Source organism: Rhinatrema bivittatum, chromosome 1 (assembly GCF_901001135.1).
Source record: "Rhinatrema bivittatum chromosome 1, aRhiBiv1.1, whole genome shotgun sequence".
Lineage (NCBI taxonomy): Eukaryota > Metazoa > Chordata > Amphibia > Gymnophiona > Rhinatrematidae > Rhinatrema > Rhinatrema bivittatum.
This window is the reverse complement of record NC_042615.1, coordinates 675,437,605-675,460,936: the sequence shown is the minus strand read 5'-3', so window position 1 is coordinate 675,460,936 and position 23,332 is coordinate 675,437,605. Positions and strand designations below refer to the sequence as shown.

Below are 23,332 nucleotides of genomic sequence, written 5' to 3'. Positions count from 1 at the left end.
GTGCCAATGTTGCGCCCTGACCCATTTGATCAGTTTTTGACCTTGGGATGAGTATGCTCAATATATGACCTGATTTTTTCACATTCTTAATAACAATGTCCATACCCCCTTCATCCCTCTTAGAGGCTGCCACTTATATGCAATGCACCAAAGAAGGCGAGTGAAAAGACAAGGCGAAATAGGCAGGTTTCGAATTCTGGGTCACATATGTCACACAAAACATACCACAATTGTACACAATACACAATTTTACCAGCAAACCATCCTTTTTTTGTCCCAATTTTCCTGGCCCAACCCTTCATCATCTTTTTTTTACCAGAAATCCCTTTGTAGGGTCTCCTCAACCCTGAGCTCCATAAAGAAGGCAAGCCCTACCAACTGTTTCATAACTGCACCCCTAGACAACCTGTCGTTCTTTGTCCTGGATACAGATACCACAGTCAGGTCGTCTGGTGCTGGTTCAAGAAGGAGCATATTCTTGCATATCCCCTGTAGTAGGCATCCCAAGTAGTGGGAGCCACCTATTGTTGCAGCAGGTCTAGAGTGGTTGGATTCCGGCCTCGTCGGCCCCTGGTACCTGGTTTTGAAATAAAGTCCATTTAGCACTAGACAGAGAATCTGCCATGCCTTTGCAAGCTCCAGGCCGTGATGTGCTCTAATTATGGTGTTAATGCACAGGCTACTGAGCACCGCCTGCCTCAAGAACTCGGCTACCCTGGGGCATTTTGCCAACTGCTTGTTCAGCACATAAACCACGGCCTGATTATCACACCAGAAAACAATATGCTTATCACGTAACCTGCCTTCCACACTACTAGTATGGGGAATAGCTTGAGGAATGTGATGTTTGCTGTCAACCCCACCTCAACTCAAGAGAAGGGCCAAGGCACCACGCACCATGCACCTTAGCAGTATAAACCAAATCCCTATCCTCCTGAAGCAGTATAAACCAAATCCCTATCCTCCTGTCGCAGCTGGATATCGGGGGTTCCTGCCATACGGACACACCATTCTGACCATTCAGAAAGGAAGACCATATGCATAGGTCCTCCCTCATAGGCTTGGATATTCTGATAAAGTGGTGTGGGCGATGTATCCCAGGCGTGGCAGCTGACAACCTGCACAAGAACGCTCTTCCCATAGGAATCACCCTGCAAGCAAAATTAAGGGAGCCCAAAATGGACGGGACCTCTCATAGTGTCAGCTTCTTGGCTCACATGGCCTGATCCATGATGCTGCGCAGTTTATGCAACTTGTCGTCAGGAAGTCATCCAGTGCTCCTACCATGTGAGAGGGGCCAGCCAATGGCACGGGTACCCTGTCACATGGAAAGGGCCATCGGCGCCATTTTTATTATTGGCAGCCGTCGGCCCGAGAGCGGGAGATCGCTCCCGTGACCTCCACTGGACCACCAGGTACCTGTAAAAGGTTTTGGGGGGGTGGAGGAAGCTAAGGGATTAGTTTTAAATGGTCGAGGTGGGTTTTTTGTTTATCGGCTCGGGCGCAGCCGATAAAAAAAAAAAAAAAAAACAAAACCCGATCGGGCCAGACGAAAAAAAAATCACGATGAGAATCGGAACCGGAATCTGAACCGATTCCGGTTCCGATTCACATCTCTAGTTACCACCATCAGTCAGCTCAGTCAGCAGAGGTGCTTCATGACAGACCCTCTCATGTGTCACACAATCAGTCATGCACTGCCTTGGACCCTTCTAAGACCTGCCCTTCGCCCTGCTTTGCAGAGTCTGTGTTGGGTCCCGCTGGCCCTCGGATTGATTGAGCTGACCACGCTCCAAAGAACAGTCCCCTCTCTACGTGTGGGAAACCTCCCCCTCAAGCCCTTGCAAACCCTGTTACTCACTGGGTAGGGAACCTCTCTGCCGTCTCCTCCACGTGTTTCCAAGATGGCCTCCTTGTGGCAAAAGGATTCCTTCCTACCTGCTATCCTCTTCTTTTCTTCTTCTCTCTCCTCTTCTCTGTTCTTCTTTCTTTTTTTATATATATGGCTAAGAACTCTTACCTGCTCCAAGCAAGAGCTGTTGAGTGTCAGGAGCAGCGAGATTCAAACCAGTGGCTCCAAGTGTTCAAGATCAAGGGATCTAGTGCCAGATCCACAGAGATTCTGAACAAAAATACAGAGCTCACCCTCTCCCCCTCGGTGATGATGGTGGTGGGGGGGGGGGGGGGGCGGGGGGCAACCAATGACCCAACCACCCCAGCCGAGAAGTAGCACTTCCTCCTTTTTATTTATATATATATATATATATTTTATTTTTATTTTTTATTTTTATTTTTTATTTTTTTTAAATAAGGGCATGCAAGGGTGAGAAAAGGGGGAGGCAGAAGTTAAGGGAAGCTTTGCGTCGGGAAGGAACAATGAGGCCGACACGATGAAGCAGAGAATCCAGTTGCAGGGAAGTGAAACAGACGTGAATGTGGTCACCAGAGAAAAGGGGCCGTCCCGTGAGATGCTGAGCCCTTTAAACGATGCTGCCACGTCATCAGAAGCAGCCAGGGAGCCGGCCGCTCGTGATGACATGCTGGCGGAAGCCCGCCAAAAGAGGCTGGCGCCCACCCTGTCCAGGTACCACTGTCATCAGGGTTGGCCAGGGGGCTAGCCAACCCCAATGATGTCAAAAAAAGGCGACAGTTGCGTGGCCATGCGCACGGCCCAGCTTCATGTAACTCACAGGCTCCGTGCATTTTGGCATGGGCCCGCACATTACTTTCAAAAAAAACATTTGGCATTTGCATTCCTTGTAACTAACAAAGAAAAAAATGGTCAGGAGCTATCTCTCATGACTTTTAATTTATCCTAGCCAGCAGGGAAAGGAGCAATTTAATAAACCACTGGCTTATATTACCATTATTTTTCACAAACAAGTCAGCCTCTAATTTCCTGCAGAATTGTTCATAATAAATATAGTTATATTACAGGCTTCTTTCAGCTTACAACAGCAGTTCGTTACTAACCATAGCACTTAGACTACATCAGCAGGAAGTTCAATCAATCTCCATTGTAAACCCTCTGCATTTTCCTTCTTTACTACTCAAGTATTCGACTTGACACAACATCCCCCACTACCAGGACATTGCCTTCTGTGTTCAATTCATGCAAGAGTTGCATCATTTCCCTTTCTTGTCATCCCATGATGCATTATTGAAGGTACTAAAACTAGCAAAACTGATCACTACAAAACTGGCTTAAATCAAGTATGAATAATGATTAAATCATAAAAATAACTTCTTAAACATATAAAGCATTCATATTACTGTGAAATGGGAAAAAGAGCATTCCCCTTCAAACCCATTGTATAATCATAGGCTCAATTTAGGTGATAGCAATAAAACATCTTAAACAGAATAAAGAAAATGTGTCTGTGCAGAAAACCCATTACAGAAAATGAATGCTTAAACTCCTCAAGGATTTTGAAATCCATTGAAGTTGATGAATCTAGATATCTAATACCAATATGGTCCCATGTTTCGAGGTTGTCTCTGCTTCTCAGGGTATTGGTGTCCTTTGAAGAACATCAAGGGTAATTGGAAACATATCCTCTGTAATACCTCCTGTCCTATTCAGTATTCTCAGCTGATTCAAGATGAAGAATTATCAGGCTTTTTGACCAAGAAAGATGTTGTATATTGTACATTACATCCATCTTGTATTCCACTTTTTTTTATTTGGTTCCTAAAATGCACATATCATGAGACAATCCATCCAGTCATACTATAATCCCTTTGTTCGGTTCTCTACTAGAACCATTATCAAAATTTGTGAATATTTATTGTAATCTCTTTATTGCTCAGCCAGGTCTTATGTACAAGATTTGTCACATATGCTAGGAATCTTGGGTGGAATAGGAGAAGTCACAGAAGATATGTTTCTAGTTACCCTTAATATTGACTCTTTGTATACAAACAGCTGCAGCTTTATTGATTATTCAAAATACACTTGGTATGAGGCTACAACTAGTTCATATTCTGACTGATTTTATTTTATTGCTGACATATCTGGCATTGTGCAGGATTTTTTTTTGTTTTGAGTCCAGTTTTTTATGCAAATCAAAGGCATAGCAACAGATGCCTCTATGGCTCCAAAGTGTTGCCAACCTATACATTTCTCATTTTCAGGACACTTATTTGTATGGCACTGACTTTTTTCAAGATGTTTTGCATTCACATCAATATGTTGATATTTTTTGTATGGCATGGCATACAAGAGAATTGTTTTTGTTTCTGACTTGGATCAATATATTGGATTGCCGTCTTAAATTTACCATGGCTTATCATCAGCATCTATTTTCTTTTTTGGATATATTCATCAATAAGACTGGTTCTCATTGGTTCTCACTTTATTTTGCAAGCCTATTGACAGAAACACCTTTCTACACTTTGCTCCCAGGAAGCTTCAGCAGTCACTTTCTGAAGCCAGTTTCTGCATATTAGACCCTTATGTTCTTCTACCATTTAATTTAAGATTCAAACACATTTCAGAGATTTACAGGGCGAGGTTATCCCCATGCTATTTTTAAGAATGCATATCACAGAGTTTTGTATGCAAATAGGGACATATTGCTGTATTACACATAACCTAAGAATGTTTTGTTTAGCATGTGTCCTTCAATATTCTAATAGATCTGCAGCAATAGCATTAATCATATACAAATATTGGCACATGTTCTACAGTAGACCGTTAATTGCATATGCTCACATCCGTAATGTCAGAACTAGTTTTACAGGCAAATATATCACTGCCACATGACAATAGTACCATCAATGGCAATAATTAGCTTAGTGGTGCATCTTTTCTTTGTGACATTACTTTAACAGGATCTAGTTGGGTTCATCCCAACACCAAGACTGTGTACCATCACAGATCAGTGACTGCATCTTTCGTAGTGTATGTTATACAATGCACATGCCCTTTAATTTATATAGGTAGAACTAAACACAAGATCAAAACCTGATTGACATGAAGACAGGAGCTGTCTTCACACTCTTATACTCCTGACTCCTATGGTAGAGCATTGCATAGCTCACAATCATTCGTCTACTTAATTACATTGAGCAGTGCTAGAACAGATACCTATAAACCACAAAAGACATGAATACAAACTCAACCTGAGGGACAATAGTGGATTTTTAATTTAAATGCTATCCATCCTCACTGAAAGATGAAGATGAATTGTTTTTATTACTGCAATGGATTATTTAGACATTTTATAATTCATTTCTGGAATGTCTTTTTTATAGCTCTGAGCACTGAATATTTTGTTTGATTGATAGTTTGCTAGTCATTTCTTTGGACTTCATCAGTTCTGACTTCCAGTATTTAAATGAGCCCTCTATGATAAGCCATTTTCAATGTAATTAGTATGGGGATGAAATCATATTTTTGATGATCTTTGAAGTACACCAAGACCCTGAAGCATAGATAACCTCGAAATATAGAACCATGTCAGTATTAGATATCTAGATTGATCAACTTCAGCAGATTTCAAGACTGGATTTTTATTTCCTTGAGGAATTTAAGCAAGAATCTTCTGTAACGAGTTTTCCACACAATAAGTTTTCTTTATTCTGTTTAAGTTTATAAGTCTAACACTGATATTCAGCACTAGCTAAATAAATTTACCTGATTAGGTCTGGTCGAAGAAATTACAGGTCTAAAGTTAGTTGGTCGAACTTGTTGAATATTGCCCTTGTTTTTAAAAGTTAACATGGGGCAGTGGGGCCAAAAGCCTACCAAGGGATCCCCTTCCCTGCTGCCAAGTTTAGAAAGTAATGCAGGAAGTCAAAAAGCCCCCTTCCTCAAGGGATCCCACCTCCTTTCCAACAAAAAGATAAATGAAAATGTGCAGCACATGGATCCTCTCACCTTCCAACCATCCCTTTGATGTTACAGAAAAAGCTTCTGCCTTGGTCTCCCCTCCTAATTCTGCCCCCACCTCTCCTCCACAGATATTAAAACAAAGAACATGGTTCTAAGCCCCTCCCATTTCCCACCCTCCCAACCCAGCCAGAAACCCCCAATACTCCCAAACCCAAGCCAGGAGACGGAGGAATTTCATTACACTCCCAGCACCCAGCGTTGCTCTGTCAGCAACACTGGCAGCCTACCTTCTTGATGTACTATTCGAGTATTAAATCAAGCACATTTTAAACTACTGTTTCACTTTCTTAAATCTGACCCAATTTCACAGGATTAAGCCACACTTGGCAATGTCAGACTGATTTGAAAAACCTCAGAAAATTTAATTGGTTAAAGATGTTCTGGCACCAAAATGTTTTCAGCTAATATTAAAATACCATGAATGTTATTTGATGCATGGAAGTTACCCAAGCAAAATACCTAGGGAGCACATACAAGGCTTCAGATGTTGATGTGTACAGTACTCTTGTTTCTCCAGTCACGTTTAGCAGCTAGTTTCATTCATTTCATCATAGAATTTTCATTTCACATTTGTTTGCAGACTTTCACACAGAAAATCATATATATTAAAACCAAGGCATTATACACTGAAGAAAATATTATATGCCTGAGATGGTTTCCTACATCTTTTTTGGGAGGAGAATGTGTTGTGTTTTTCTGGCCTAGTTTTTCATTTTTCTTCCTAATCAATTGGACCCAGTGCTGGGATTCTGGCGCCATTGAGCCTTCATGCACAGCTATCTGGGGATTTTCCCCTATTTTATTAGATCCATCCTCCCACTGTTTCTAATTTGATTATTGCAGACCTGAGGCTGAAAGCCATTCACCAGGATGCCTTACGGGACTTTATATCATGGGCTGTAATTCTGGTCACCAAGTGTCAGTCTTAATGATGACCATGGCTTCTTCCCCTCCAAAGGCTATGAATGTTGCCTTTTCAGCATCACCAACCCCAATAAACTTGAGGTATGGAAGACCTGATCTGAGAATTGAACTAGGAACCCTTTACACTGTTACTGAGCCACTGGGCTGACACCACAGATCTTCCCATGCTGTAGTGCCCAGGGGAGGGCACTACAGTATTCCCATTTGGGAATGAACTTCTACTCATTGCTATCTACCCACAGACACCTTTAACTTGGGTACCCTGCAGAGGCGTTGCACGGATGGAACTCTGGTGCCTGTGCCCTCTCACTTTTGGCTTAGGCTGCCACTCCTATAGTAGAGCCATGTCTGATCTGAATCAACTCCTTAAAGGTATAGGAGTTAGATGGTCTGAAGGCATTGGAATCACTGCCAGTCCATGGTCCCCTGCAACTTTAAAGAGGATACTTTGAATGGAAAACACCACTGCCCTTGGGTTAGACAGGTAAAACTTTGAGGCCATCAAAGTCTTTGTTTACTTTAGACAGGTAATTATTCCCCCTTCTCTCAGCCTTTTCAAAGTTCAGAAATGTCTGGATTGGGTGGAAACCTGTTTACATGATTGTTTTACAGCAGCCTGAGGGATTAACACTTGTGTAATGTAATTGCCTTAATCACAGAAAGAGAGTGAGAAACAGTAGAGACAATCCAGGGAGCTAGTGAAGAGACAAGAGTGTTGTCTGAAATGAAAAGGGTTTTATAGCCACTGCTGTGAAGACCTACACAGGATTGGGTAAGGGGTGGAAGCAGGATGAAGGGCTGGCCACAGTGCCCAACCATGTTAAAATTGGACCCCTAAAAATTCATTTCTTGTACCCTGTCAGAAGCATGAGGTAGTGTCTTGACTTGTGTCACAATCCCAAATTAAGCTGTAGCATAACTATTTTACACTAACACAAGTTAACCTCCAGTGCCTCCTGGACAAAGTTGAACAATTCCTGCCAGATATCAGAAAGATGAATCTCATAAACTCTGAAAAGCCTTAAACAGTTAGCTGTGGCCCACTCATGGTTTATTTGTTTGCTTCTGATGCTCAAGACCCTGTTCCAGAACTTCTGATGTCTCCAATGATGGCAAGATATAGTATGTGATCATAAATTTGCTGTGTCATGTAATCTGACTACCGGGATTACAAGGTCTCCTTTTATAGCTCTTCTTGATTGCAAGCATTATTACAGGTTACTGAGATCGTTGGCCTCCAGATGTGAATTAGCAATTCATCTGGATACATGAGGATATTTTGTTTATGCTGTAGAAAAGGGATCAGTTACATGCCTCTTTCTGCCATTCCCAAGTGACACTCAAACAGCCTCAATAGTGCTCATTTGCCTGCCCATTATCCAGACTGTCCTATGCCAATCTGGCAAGTCTGCAAACATTAAAAAAAAAAATGATAGCACACTGACCATATCTTCTTCCATAAAATATAAGAGGTAAACATTGCTGATTTCCAGTAACCGATCTTCTGGATTACAGCAGCAGGCAACCCATTCTGTTGTGCTGGTGATGACCCCAGTCCAGTCCTGAACTGGCTCTTATTGGTACTGTCAGCCACCAAATATTTAAATAGGATAGTAAATTGATGCTTTATAATCAAGAACAATTTTTAATGTACTAAAAAATGCTTTTCAGTCTTCAGCCTTATTGCCAAGTATTTCCTAGTATTCTGTATTGGATATATCATGAGGGGACCCACTAAACTGAGAATCAATAGCTACCACCTGTTCCTCCTTAAATCTGTGTGCGCACACATACAATTAAGTCCAAATCAATTCAACATTATAAATCAGTAAACTATCCTGTTGCCTACCCTTCTTGGAGGATGCCACTGTTTGTCATTGCAGAATGTCACATAGAAAAAGTCATCCAGCATAGACAAATCGCACACTGCAGGCAAGTCAGCCATACTATTCTATTGTAACTTGGAAACAGGAATTTATTATGTGTTTTGTTTTGTCTCGATATATGCAGTATCTGATTATGAGTGTCCCATGGTTGTAGGCAGCTTATAAATTTTTTAAATAAATATCCCAATGCCAAACACGTACCAGTCCTATTTTTTTTGCTCAACCTGCCATGTGTCTTCTCAACAAGAAGCTCCCAATCTTAGACCTTGGCAAAGAAAGAAAGGCCAACCAAGTGGAATGATACAGTCCTGCTAGCAACTCCTCATCACTAGGTTGAATGATGTATGCAACCACTATGCTGTCAGCCACTGGGATCTCGTTCTAGCCTTCCCTGAGGAGGCCCTCTATCCATTTATAACTGTGCTTGTATGCCACGCAGGACCACTAATTGTCTCAGGAGTTCCCAAACACACAGGCTGCAAACTGCCATAGCTGCTTGATCACTGCCATTCCCAATTGATCTGCTCCATGTGCCAGTTTTCTCAGTAGAGACCATTTGAATTGAGAGAATGTTAGCTATTCTATTTAGACCTCTTGGGACATGTTTTGCTCATGCCATCATGTTAAACTGCAAGAAAGAAGCTCCACAACCAATTCACAATTAGACAACTGTTTAATGGAAATCTTTTTATTCAAGAAGAAAGGTAATACAGCAAAGCATACATGCATCAAAAATATTGTCATCAGAAAGATACAAATTGATTATAAACAAATAACCAGCGTAAAACAAGCAGATTTAATAAACTGATGTTCATCATAACTATACTATAAAAGTAATTGTTACATATGCAAAACGTTTTCTATTTAACCCCCCAAGCAAACTTATCACAGAACACAATGCTTGAGTGCCTGGTTCTTGTAGCTTGGAAGGAACGGTCCAGTGAGAGAACGCTCTAATAATATATTAAACATGTGAATGAACAAGATGGATGTATATATAAATTGAATTATTTATCAATTGTATAATATGAGAGCAATGCAGTTGAAAGTGTTAGTCATCAATTGTAATGAACAGATGAATATATATATCAGTAATATGGGTTATCAGTACAGGATGAAAGCAATGCAATAGTAATATCAACAATGTGTAAAACATTGCATCGGAGGCATTGTTGGATAACATGCATTTGAGTATTTTAATCATAATAGTTTATGAGAGGTATGAGAGGTGCGAATGTAGGGTAATGCATGAATGGAAGGGGAAAGTTTTTATGTTGGCATTGTGGTCTAGTAAGAATTGTTATAATAAAAAGTATGTTGAAAGGTTGGATAATAAAACAGGTATGGACGTAATAACTTGCCGAGTACCTCTGAGTTGTGTATGTAGCTAATTTAAATATCAGAGGAATTGCACCTATGCTTTGACCTGTTGCAGTTGCATTAAAAGCATCAAGGCTTATTGGTTAAGGTTAGTAATCTCCATGCCTTCTGCTAAGGGTAGTATCTGCCGTACCATCAAGTTACCCCCATGTATGCTTTCTTCATTTCAAATAGGACTTATGTCTGTATCCCTCTGTTGTCATTTGAATCCAATTCCTAATTTCCTCCCTTTTATTAAGCCAAAATTTAAGAAGATATGCTTTATTCTCACAATTCTCGTCAACACTTTAACCAATTCTTGTGTTTATGTTAATTAGCTCTCCCTTTCCTCTCCCCCCATCCCCCATGCTCTGACTCTAGATTAGCATTTTACCTGCCCCCTTGCTTGTTTTTGACCTGCCCCCTCCCCCTCAAAGTCTTGTTCCTCAGGTTTCTTTTCAGTCACTTCTCCCACCTACTTAGATCTTAGTGGATATAGTTTGAATGACTGCCTTGTCAGTTAATGTGAATAACCTTCTGAACCACATGTCACATATTGCTTTGCATACAGCATACTTTCAATTGAGCCGGTCACAGTTAATCCTCCTCATCCACGAATCATAAATGATGACATCAGTTTTAAATTCTGCTGTGGGCCTTTTGCCTCTCTTTGCTAGTGAAAACCCAGCATTTTGTATGAAATTTCATGGAACTAGTATGTGTAAGGTTTGCCCATCATTTGAAGTTAAACCATTTTGATAGAATACTTAAATGCTTAAGAAGTGATTTATAATATGTTGTATTGTTTCTTTCCCAGCTTTTCACTTATATCCTCAATGCATTGTTTTATTTTAGTTTTTTTAGTTAGAAGACTTTCCCTGCTCAGCACCCCTGATGATGTTCCAGATGTTGCACCAAGCAGAAAACGAAGGCAACGAAGGGAAAAAAGAGTAGTGACAGAAGGCAAAATGACTAAGCGGGAACCAGTGGCTCAAGAGCAGGAAAGGTAATAAATGGCTTATTACTAATAAAACAGAAAGATTTCCATTAACATAAATTCCTGTTCAAATTGTGACTTGGAATGGTTTTATCACATAGTAGTAAATAACTTTTAAAAGACTAAAGGGTGAATTTTAAAAGCCCTGTGAGTGGCAAATCCAGGAGATACGTGTGTGATTGGGATGCACGTGGGACGCATGGATTTTAAGAGGCCCGCAGGCACATGCATATCTCCTGGTGCATGCATCGGAAAGTATTTTGCAAAAAGGGGCGGGGTCTGGGCATGGGCGGCCCGGGTTAGCGCCATTAAGTCCGAGTCGCGCACAAGCACGTGCCGGGATCCAACAACCACGTAAGTTGCTGCTGCTATGGCAAGATTCAACCTTGTAGCTTGTAGTTGCCCTCAAGGTGGTGTAGTATTCCCTTGCATTGAGGATATGTCTCCAGGGGCATGTGCTTAGGAGTGAAGAGTTAGGATACCCATTATAGTTCGTAATTTAATTATTAGAAATGTAGATATCTGGGTAGCTGATGGACATAATGATTGTTTGGTAACTTGCCTGCTTGGGTGTGAAGATGGTGGACCACATGCATAACATAGAAGGATTTTAGATAGTGCTGGGGAAGAGGCAGCTGTCTTGGTACATGTGGGTCCAATGATATAGGAAAGTGCAGGAGGGTAATTCTGGAAGTCAAATTTAGGATTTTAGTTAGAAATTTGAAATCCAGAACCTCCAGGTTGTTACGATCCCCCCTGTTGCTGCGCTACAGGAGGTATCTCACCTTTCCACTGGAGGCCGCTTCGAAGCCAGGGCCTCACCTGTGTACCATCTAGAGATGTGAATCGTGTCCTCGATCGCCTTAACGATCGATTTCGGCTGGGAGGGGGAGGGAATCGTATTGTTGCCGTTTGTGTGTGTAAAGTATCGTCATAATCGTTAAAATCGTGAGCCGGCACACTAAAACCCCCTAAAACCCACCCCCGACCCTTTAAATTAAATCCCCCCCCAAATGCCTTAAATTACCTGGTGGTCCAGCGGCACACTAAAACCCCCTAAAACCCACCCCCGAACCTTTAAATTAAATCCCCCACCCTCCCGAACCCCCCCCCCCCCCCCCAATGCATTAAATTACCTGGGAGTCCTCCGTAGCGGCGGTCCGTGGCTAAATCGGGGGAAGGGGGAGAGCACGAAAACCGGCACACTAGATCGTGAGGTCTTCAGCCGGCGCAATTTTTCAAAATGGCCGCCGCAAAATGGCGGTGGCCATAGACGAAAACAATTCGACGCAAGAGGTCGTTCCGGACCCCCGCTGGACTTTTGGCAAGTCTTGTGGGGGTCAGGAGGCCCCCCCAAGCTGGCCAAAAGTTCCTGGGGGTCCAGCGGGGGTCAAGGAGCGATTTCCTGCCGCGAATCGTTTTCCGTACGGAAAATGGCGCCGGCAGGAGATCGACTGCAGGAGGTCGTTCAGCGAGGTCCGGAAATCTCGCGAGGGTTCCGGACCTCGCTGAACGACCTCCTGCAGTCGATCTCCTGCCGGCGCCATTTTCCGTACGGACGGCGCCATTTTCCGTACGGAAAACGATTCGCGGCAGGAAATCGCTCCTTGACCCCCGCTGGACCCCCAGGAACTTTTGGCCAGCTTGGGGGGGCCTCCTGACCCCCACAAGACTTGCCAAAAGTCCAGCGGGGGTCCGGAATGACCTCTTGCGTCGAATCGTTTTCGTCTATGGCCACCGCCATTTTGCGGCGGCCATTTTGAAAAATGGTGCTGGCTGAAGACCTCACGATCTAGTGTGCCGGTTTTCGTGCTCTCCCCCTTCCCCCGATTTAGCCACGGACCGCCGCTACGGAGGACTCCCAGGTAATTTAATGCATTTGGGGGGGGGGGTTCGGGAGGGTGGGGGATTTAATTTAAAGGGTCGGGGGTGGGTTTTAGGGGGTTTTAGTGTGCCGGTTTTCCTGCCCTCCCCCTTCCCCCGATTTACGATTTTTTGACGATAAATCGGGGGAATTGGTATTGTATCGTGGCCCTAACGATTTTTGACGATTTAAAATATATCGGACGATATTTTAAATCGTCAAAAAACGATTCACATCCCTAGTACCATCCAGGAGTTGCTCCAGGGCCTGGGAGGCCTAGCTGTTCCTGAGGCCTGCCTGTGGCTTGCTTGGCTGTTTGGACTTCCTGGTTCGGCCACGCCCTTCTCCCTAGGGACCGGCCCGCAGCTCTCCACCTCAGTTATAGGGTCAGCAAGGGGCGGTCCTGGTGAACTCCTCCCAGGGAGTTGCCCACATCAGCTGTATAAAAGGACTTTCATTCCACTTCCTGCTTGCCTTCGGATTAGCCTTGCACATCTCTATGTTCTGTCTGCTAATCCAGGTCCTCCGTGGTCGTCTTTGCTTCGATGGCTCCCTGTCCTGTCCTGTCTCTGAAGTTGCCGTGATGTCTGTTCCTGATGTTGCCTGATGTCTGTTCCTGATCCAGTGCCTGATCCAGTTCCCAATGTTCCTTCCTGCTTTAGGCTGCCAGGAGTGCAGCAAACCTGCTTTAGGCTGCCAGGAGTGCAGCAACCTTCCCTACCTTGACTGCCAGGAGTGCAGTAACCCACCGCTTCCTCTTCCCTGCACTTGTCCGCTCCCGTGTTTGTAGAACAGGGTGGTCCGTGACCAGTCCAGCCGTGCTGGCTGTGTAGGGCGACCTGAGGGACAGTGCCCGTGTCTTGCTTCAGCCCTTGCCTTGATGTCTTGCTTCAGCCCTGTCTTGGATGTCTTGCTTCAGCCCTGTCTTGGATGTCTTGCTTCAGCCCTTGCCTTGATGTCTTGCTTCAGCCCTGTCTTGGATGTCTTGCTTTAGCCCTTGCCTTGATGTCTTGCTTCAGCCCTGTCTTGGATGCCTTGCTTCAGCCCCCGTCTGATGTCTTCAGTGTGTTAAGGACTCTGTCTGCCCTCGCCTCTGTCCAGCCTGCCGCCCTATGCCATACCCAGCAGCATGTCAGAAAGGGCTTGGAACAGTCGGAGGACTGTTCACCAACCAACATTGCGTTGCTGGTTTCCATGGGCGTGCAGGTCCGGCTGAGGGTCAGACTCCGCTCCTTACCCCCTGCTTCAGTACCCGCCTGGCTCACCATGCCTGCATCGGCTCACCTCCCACGGTGTGTCTTGGGGCTCCTCCCTAAGTCTTGCCATGGCCCAAGGGCTCACCACCTGCTTTAGAGGCGACCGCGCTCCTCGCGCTCGTAACAACACAATGTACCCCATTCCACGTGCAGGACCCCAAAGGCAGACAGAGCTCCAGAGTCTCAATGCATGGATAAGACAATTGTGCAGGTAAGAGGATTTTAGGTTTTTTAAGAACTGGCCATCATTTTGAGAAAGAGGGAACTTTTTTGGAAAGGATGGATTCTACCTTAAGCAGAGTCAAACCAGACTGCTGGCACTAACCTTTTTGAAGGAGATAGCACAACTTTTAATTTAGATGATAAGGGAAAGCCGACAGTCGCTCAGAAGTAATTCAAGTGAGGCATGCCCTAGTCAGATATCAGCAACAAGTTTTGAGACTTTGTAATATGCCTCCTTGATACTTTGTAGCCGTTACTTGCTGACTCAACATTGTAACAAGCCGTTTGCTGAGAAAAAACATATTAGAGCAAGTTTATGTCCGGCTACCTTGTAATATCAGGCAAGTTTCAGTCAGTAACATTCTGAAACTACAACACATCTTCGAAAGCTAGAAGAATTTGGGCTTATAATTTGGGATATAAGCTGCCAATATGGATAGATGTTTTTTCATCATGTGAAGCATTCCTGTTATAATCGGCAAAGATATACAGAAGGGAGAATTGACATCCTCTCCAGTACAGAAAAGTTATTTTCAAAAAGGAAAATTGATATTACAGTTGTTCAAATAATTTCAAGCAATTGCAACATCAGCATTTTATCATAATTCATAATAAGAGACTAACAAAAGAGGCCAGTGATTGAACTTACTGGGCTAACAATTTTAGGTCTTCGGACCCTAGATACCAGTTCTGAGGCCTTGTCTCTTAATTATAAAAAATATCAAAATTGAAAAAATTGAAAAATTGAAACAAAATTAAGATTATTTGAGTAAAGTGCATATTTTTAACAGGGATTAAATTGGTGACTCATGATCCTTTAACAGTTAGCTTACATAGGTATTTTGAATTGGATTCTAACTGATGCCCTTGTCTATTTTTAGTCTGACATCTGTGCCAGGCAAAATGTTAGAAACTATCATAAAGAACAAAATTATTGAACATATAGATAGGCATAATTTAATGGAACAAAGCCATCATGATTAAGCCAAGGGAAGTCTTGCCTCACCAATTTGCTACATTTTTTTTTGAGGGCATAAATAAACATGTGGATAAAAGTGAGTCAGTTGATAGATTTCCAGAAAGCATTTAATAAAGTCCCTCATGAAAGATGACTTAGGAAATTAAAAAGTCAAGGGATAGGGGGCTGTGTCCTATTGTGCATTGGGAACTGGTTAAAAGATAGAAGACAGAGAGTATTTATTTTTATTTTATTTATGAAACTTTTAATATACCGACATTCATAGGGCATATCATGCCGGTTTACAAATAACTGAAGCAGGTAGAAAATACAATGAACAGGGGTAGGGGAGAAGGGGAGCAGGCAAGAAAAAGGTGAGAGGTGCTAAATGATAAATTTTCTCAATGGAGAAAGGTGAATGGTGGAGTGCCCTAGGGATCTGTTCTGGGATCACTGCTTTTTAACATATTTATAAACAATCTGGAAATGGGAACAATGAGTGAGGTGATCAAATTTGCTGATGACACAAAATTATTCAGAGTTATAAAATCAGAAGAGGATTGTGAGAAACTACAAGGAGAACTTGCAAAACTGGAAGACTGGGCATAGAAATGGCAAATGGAATTTAATATGGAGACGTGCAAAGTCATGCAGTTAGGAAAGAAAGAGTAACCCAAATTATAGCTGTTCAATGCAGCATTCTACATTGAGTCACCAATTAGGAAAAGGATTTAGGCTCACTGATAATACTTTGAAATTGTCTGCTCAGTGTGTAACAGCAGTCAAGAAGGCAAATAGAATGCTAGGAAATTTTAGGAAAGGAATGGGAAATAAAATAGACAATATCATAATGCTTCTGTATCTGTACTGAATGCAATTCTAGTCACCACATCACAAAAAATATAGAGCAGAATTAGAAAAAGTACAGAGAAGGGTGACCAAAATGATAAAGGGGATGGAATGATTCCCCTTTGAGGAGAGGCTAAAGAGGTTAGGACTCTTCAGCCTGGAGAAGAGACAATTGAAGGGACATATGACAGAGGTCTATAAAATGAGTGGAGTGTTACAAGTAAATGTGAATCGGTTGTTTGTACTTTTTGAAAGAGGAAAGACTAGATGACACATAATGACGTTACTAAGTTGTCCATTTATACTAAAAGGGAATATTTGTTTACACATAATTAAGATGTGGAAATTGTTGCTAGAGGATATAGTGAAAGCTGTCAGTGTAGCTGCATTTAAAAAAGGTTTGGACAAGTTCCAGGAGGAAAAGTCCATAAACCATTATTACGATGGAATTGCAGAAATCCACTGCTTATCCCTGGGATAAGCAGCATGAAATCTATCTACCCTTTGGGATCCTGCCACTATTGGAAATAGGATACTGGACTTGATGGATCTTGATGGACCCAGTATGGCAAATCTTATTAATCTCACTTGGCTAAAACTGCTGGGAAAAGGATATTAAATAGGGGGAAAATTCAGGTAGATGTGAACAATGATTAATAACTCCATAGTACAATGGAGGCCATCTCCAAAGAACAACAGGAAAATGATAGATCCAAAAAAATGTGCATGAAAGATATTTCCTTTATTTGCAAAAAATGTGTTGGTACAGGTCATCCAATAATTACTTTGTCTTCAAGAAGACAAACAAACTTGCTGAATTTTGGAGTTTTGTAGATTTTTTTCCCTTGACAATCAGATAGTATACACTGAATAGCAGAATAAATGTTTTCATTTGTTATTTGATTCACCCCAGTCTTTCCACTTACCATAAAGCATGCTTTCTTTTAGAACTTTTAACGATGGCATCAGTGTGTGCTTTACGAGCCTCCACAAAAATCATGAAGTGCTTTCATGAACCACACCAAGGGTTTTGTATTGTCTATTAATTGTCATAATATAAGATGATTAAGTCTGGAAAGACCTTAAATGAAAATGAAAAACACATGTCCAACAATTGAGTGAACATAAAAGATGAAAGAATATTTCTGGTCTAATGCTTATCATTAGTCAAAGACCACCTTTTTCTAATCTCAATCCATTACCAATCTTCAGTTTTGCTTCCTTTCTGTAAAAAAGAAACAAACAAGAATAAGTATGTACAGTTTCAACTTCAGCTCGCTTTCCTGATATTACAATCATTGTATGGTGGTTTGGAAGAACTAATCAGTTGATATGTAATATTACATTATACAGTAACTTAACATAAAAGTCATCCCTTAATTCGAATTAGAGGTTCCCAAGCAATTAACTCAGTTCAACAATAACATATAGGATTTTTTTCTTTCTTTCTTTTTTTTTTTTAGTTTCTTGAGCTTTCACTGTTTATATTTGAAAGTAAATATGTAATGGCATGAGGCTAGTTAGCATGTAATGTTCCCCCATATCAAGGAGGCATGATACTGAAACAAACAGCACATTTGTTTTTTCCTACTCTGAAACGGCATTCTCCACTCTAGGCTTCCTAGAGTAAGGCGCCTTGAGAGCTCAGAATTGCCTGTTTTGCAATTACCATTTGCAACTGTGGTGGTTGTGAGACTGTGCTTCTTAAACTGTATCTTGTAGAACCTGTGGGTATATTGATTTTACTTTGCACTCCTGCTTGTGGAAGAGATTCAGATGTCTTTGGATTTGAGTCTACAATTTGTTTCTTTCAGGCCGATAAAGTACAGTGCACTCCGATGTAGCACACTGTTAACCTGCCCTTGGACGCGCGTTTTCCCTTACCCCTTATTCAGTAAGGGGAGGAAAACGCGCGTCCAACCCGCGGCACCTAATAGCGCCCTCATGCATGTTGATGGCCCTATTAGGAATGCCCGCGTGATACAGAAAGTAAAATGTGCAGCCAAGCCGCACATTTTACTTTAAGAAATTAGCGCCTACCCAAAGGTAGGTGCTAGTTTCTGCTGGCACTGGGAAAGTGCACAGAAAAGCAGTAAAAACTGCTTTTCTGTGCACCCTCCGACTTAATATCATGGCGATATTAAGTCGGAGGTCCCGAAGAGTAAAAAAAAGTTTAAAAAAGAAAAAAAAAATTTAAATGGGCCGGCTTGAGAACCGACGCCGGCAAAATTGAGCGTCGGTTGTCCAACCCGCTGACAGCCGCCGCTCCGGGCTAAAAGGAGGCGCTAGGGACGCGCCTCCTTTTGCCTGTTTCTACCGCACCACCTAATTTAAATACTGAATCGAGCGCACTGGCGAGTGGCCGGTGCGCGCGCCGGGAGAGCGGGCATTCATCCGCTCTCCTGCGGACTTACTGAATCGGCCTGTTTGTTATTAGTAGGGGATTTTAATTTGCATTATGATAATTTAAGTTGTGGGAGGGTTCAGAGTATAAGGGTATTGTTTCAATGCTGCAGATTAAAACAATTGGTTCTATCCATGAAGGGAACATATTTTAGATTGGGTTGTTGGCTCAGACCATTTCTATGAGGTGAATGATCTGACCTGGCATGGTTTGGATCTGATAACATGGTCAGATCATAAGGCTGTCTGTTTTAACTTTTAGCAGGTAAATTAAGGAAAGGGGAAGAAGGTGTGGGAGGCATGATGGAAAATAGGATAGGAGAAAAATTGAAGAGGATGATTTTGGTATGCGAATGGATAATTTGGTAGCTGAGGAGATAGAAGTAGGTGTGTATACATTGTTGGAGCAGTGAGATGGGATTGTAAATTCAGTGTTAGATGATATAGCTTTGATGAAATGGATTATTATAGGTATGCAGCACTTATAACATTGGTGAAGAAGGACTGGGTTAGAGTCAGATCAAATAGGCTGGAGTAAAGTGGCCAATAGATTCAGGAGGAAAATGCTTTCTCTGCTATTATAGGATCAGCTCAGTTTACTAGTAGGGAGATCTTTAGGGTAGTGAAGACTCTATTGCCTAAGAAGAAGAGATGATTTGATGGGAATGTTAGACTTCAATACTTTTTCTTTATTTTTTAGTAAAAGGTTTAAGGTTTTGCTTCAACAATTAAAACTGAATGGAAATAGTATAGTTAACAAGTAGAAAAAGGGGGGGGGGATGGATATTGGGTTATCTGTAGTTGATCAGTTGTGGGAGTTCTGACAAATTAGTGCTGTGGGGGGCAAAACATTCTGGCTGATCCTTGTCCATCATATTTAATAAAAATAGAGATTTTCTGGAAGAGGATTACCGGTAGAATGATTGACTAAGATTATAGCGGTGTCATTCAGGGATAGTTATCTTCCAGGTTGTTTGAAAAGATCTATAGTAAGGCCAATTTTGAAGATATCTCATTTGGATGTAACATAATGTGAAAGCTATAGACTAATTTCTAATTTGCCTTTTTTAGGGAAGATTATAGGAAAAAAGTAGTCCTTAGTCACTTTTCAGAATTTTTGGAAGGTTCTGGTGGATTGTTAGATAGGTAGTCAGGTTTTAGACCTGGACATAGCACAGAATTGTAATGATCTCCTTGGCATTTGATGTCTTTTGCTACCTTGATGCCTGTTGATCAGTATTTTTTATTCTGTTGAATCTTTCCAGCACATTTGATCTGGTTGACCACCAATTACTCTTGGAGAGTTGTGGGTAAATGTTAGCCTAGATTGCTTCCTTTTTGGAAGGAAGGGGGAAGGAGAAGTCCATTACCTGCTATTAATTAAGTTGACTTAGAAAATAGCAGTAGCATGGAATAGACTTAGTTTTTTGATACTTGCCAAGTTCTTGTGGCCTGGATTGACCACTGTTGGAAACAGGATGCTGGGCGTGATGGACCCTTGGTCTGACCCAGTATGGCATGTTCTTATGTTCTTAAATGCAGGTGGCGGGGGTATACCCTGAACCAAAGGTCCTCCTGAAATTTCTCACAATCTGCTTGTGATTTAATGTCTTGAAATAATTTTGTGTTGTCTGCAAATTTGATCCTTTCGCCCATTGTTCTCTTTTCCAGATCATTTAAAAAGCACATTTCAGTGGGTAACACACCATTTCACCTGCAAAAAAGGCTTTTAAAATTACCTTCTACTACTTACTACTTATCCCTTCTATAGCACTATTCAATGTACGCAATGTTGTACAAAACCACCTAAAACCTCTCAGTAGAGCTTATAGTCTAATCAAGATAAACGTACAGAACTAAAGAAAATGGTTAAAATCAATAAGATGGTAACTTTCAACCTGGCGCACAGGCAAACGTTTGCGCAAATGCATCGGCCTACACTCAGAGATGCAGCCATTTTATAACATATGTATGCGTATGCACACATTATAAAATATTTTGGCCATGTGCACGTGTGCGCCAAATTTTAAGTCGGCATGCATGTGCACGCAAATCTCGATTCTACTACTTAAGTCAGGGGATTTTAAAAGTGGTACATGCTGATGCCATTGCCAGTTAAACCAGTTCATCCCCAGTTCGCCCAGCTAAGAAATAGGTCCTCCAAACCCCCCTTGTTTAATAGCCTTCACTACCCCAGTTAGCTCCGACCCTTAAAACCCTGCAGAACTGCCTATTTTTCTTTATTTTAAAGCTTACACTTCCTTCATAGTGGAAGTAAACTTACACAGCAGGGATCTGGGTGCACACCCAGATATCTCCGGTTTGTGCCCTGAAATGCCCATTCCTCTTCCATGCCCCACTCCTTTTTGAAAACCTTGAAGATGTGTGCATATCTGGAGATACACGCATATCCGGGCGGCTTTTAAAATCCGCTTGGCGCGCACGAGCCTGATTTATTTGCACATCCTCTAATCTGCATGCCGAGCTTTTAAAATTCACTTTGAATGCTATAATTGGGATAATCAGTGATTAAAATTTAAAGGCAGCCTAAAAACGATGGATGTTCAGACTTGAATAAGGCAAGAGAGGGAACATGTCGAACCATCTCAGGAAGAGTATTTCAAACACACAATTCAGCCAGGTAGAAAGCACAGAGTCAGGAGTTGATGGTAGAGGAGAAGGGCATAGACAGGAGTGATCTGCTTGATGACAGGAGTTCACAGGGTGGAATGTAGCGAGAGATAAGAGGAGAGGTAGTGAGGAGCTGCAAAGTGGAGGCTCTTGTAGGTGAGTAAGTGGAATTTGAACTGTATATGGAAACTGGTAGGGAGCCAATGTAGTGACACGTGGGATAAACACTGTGGATCCATAAAGTCAAGAGGCCGCCAATGAAGAGTGGGTGACTCGCCAGAATGATGGCTACTGCCTGGACACAATACCCTTATTCAATAAATATACACATGGTTACTGTGACTCCAACATCACTCTAAGCTTCAACAGCAAGAGGAAATGTGGAAAAAAGGATTTGCACTCACAAAGCCGGGAGTAGCTGGCTTGTTACGGCGGTTACTACCCCAAACCAAATGTGCCTGATACTTCACTTTCGATGCACATCCAGCATAGCTCTCTGCTCCAACGGCAGGGGAGAAGAAAAACTGATACTTCACGCATATCCAGCATAGCTCTCTGCTTCAACGGCAGGGGAAAAGAAAAACTGATACTTCACGCATATCCAGCATAGCTTCAACGGCAGGGGAGAAGAAAAAAGGATTCACACTCACAAAGCGGGGAGTAGCTGGCTTGTTACAGCGGTTACTACCCCAAATCAAATGTGCCTGATACTTCACTTTCGATGCATATCCAGCATAGCTCTCTGCTTCAACGGCAGGGGAGAAGACTGATACTTCACACATATCCAGCATAGCTCTCTGCTTCAACGGCAGGGGAGAAGAAAAACAACCAATAAGGGCTGTATAACATAGTCTGGGTTAAAACAAATAAGCATGGGTGTAGCTTGCTTATTGCGGCGGTTACTACCCCTACTACCCCTAACTAATCAAGCTAGATATTTCACTTGGATGCAGCTCCATCACTGCTCTCTACATTAATGGTGGGGGAGGAAGGGAAATAGAACCAAGAGCTAAAAAGAAACGAGAAAAAGGGTTATATGGGTATAGCAATTTTAGTGAAAGTTAAGATGTGCAGCTGAATATTGGATAAACTGTACCTGAGAGAGATTGTTCAGTGGCAGACTTGTGTAGAGCAATTTGCAGTAGTGTAAGCCGTAGATGACGAGGGAGCAGATAAAGGTTCTATTAGTGCTTTCAGAAAGAAACGACACATTTTAGCAGGGTTGTGGATATGAAGAAGGAGAGAAAGAAGCTAAGGATGATGCCAAGGATACGAGCTGAGATAATTTGAAGGATGACGGTGTTAGCCACAGAAATACAGAAAGATAGAAGAGGGAAAGTAGGTTTAGGGGGGAATATAAGAAGTTCTGTCTTGGCCATGTTGAGTGAGATACCCAGGCAGCAAGTTAGACAAGAAGGCTGAAATTTGGAGCTGTATTTCTGATGAAATTTCTGGTGAAGTGAGATAAATCTGGGAGTCATCAGTATAAAGATGGTATTGAAAGCTATGGAAGGATATCAGAGTGCCAAGGGAATTGATATAGAGAGAAAAGGCAGAGCTCTGAGGAACACCAATTGATTGTAGGTTGACAGTAGAGGAGAATCCACCAGAAGACACACTAAAAATGTGATGGGTGACATAAGAAGGGGACCAAGACAGGAAGGAGTCTCAAAATCTAAGTGAGGACAAAATATCAAGGGATAGGAGGTGATAAACAGTGTCAAAAGCAGCAGATAGGTATAAAAGGATAAGAATTGAGTAAAGTGCTTGTGGGTGACTTTCAAACAACTCCATGCAGTAGCATATATGTAAATATATGGCTGCTTGGAGATGCACAATAGAATTTTATAACCTATGCATATTATAAAATATGTATATATCTACCCCGCAACATAGGTATGCATGTATGCCTACATGTGAGTATATGCAATGCATTGAAAGTAAGTATTTGAATGCATTGATCGCATGTACTGTACCTACCAATTTTAAATATATACTTGTGAGTATTTTACATGTGAAAATAAAGCAGGACTTGCTCGCGTAAAAACCCAATTTATGCGCAGAAATTGATATATTTTAAAATGTGC

At 42.0% G+C, this 23,332-nt stretch overlaps 1 protein-coding gene across 4 annotated transcripts in view; it reads left to right on the top strand.

Annotated features, from left to right (window-relative positions):
* Positions 1–23,332, top strand: part of XRCC4 (X-ray repair cross complementing 4) — a 607,418-nt gene that overhangs the window by 478,624 nt on the left and 105,462 nt on the right. For all 4 annotated transcript variants that reach the window (XM_029573821.1, XM_029573829.1, XM_029573847.1 and 1 more), the window contains one exon: positions 10,921–11,071. In XM_029573821.1, the coding sequence (XP_029429681.1) occupies positions 10,921–11,071 (151 nt within the window). The remainder of the gene's footprint in view (positions 1–10,920; positions 11,072–23,332) is intronic.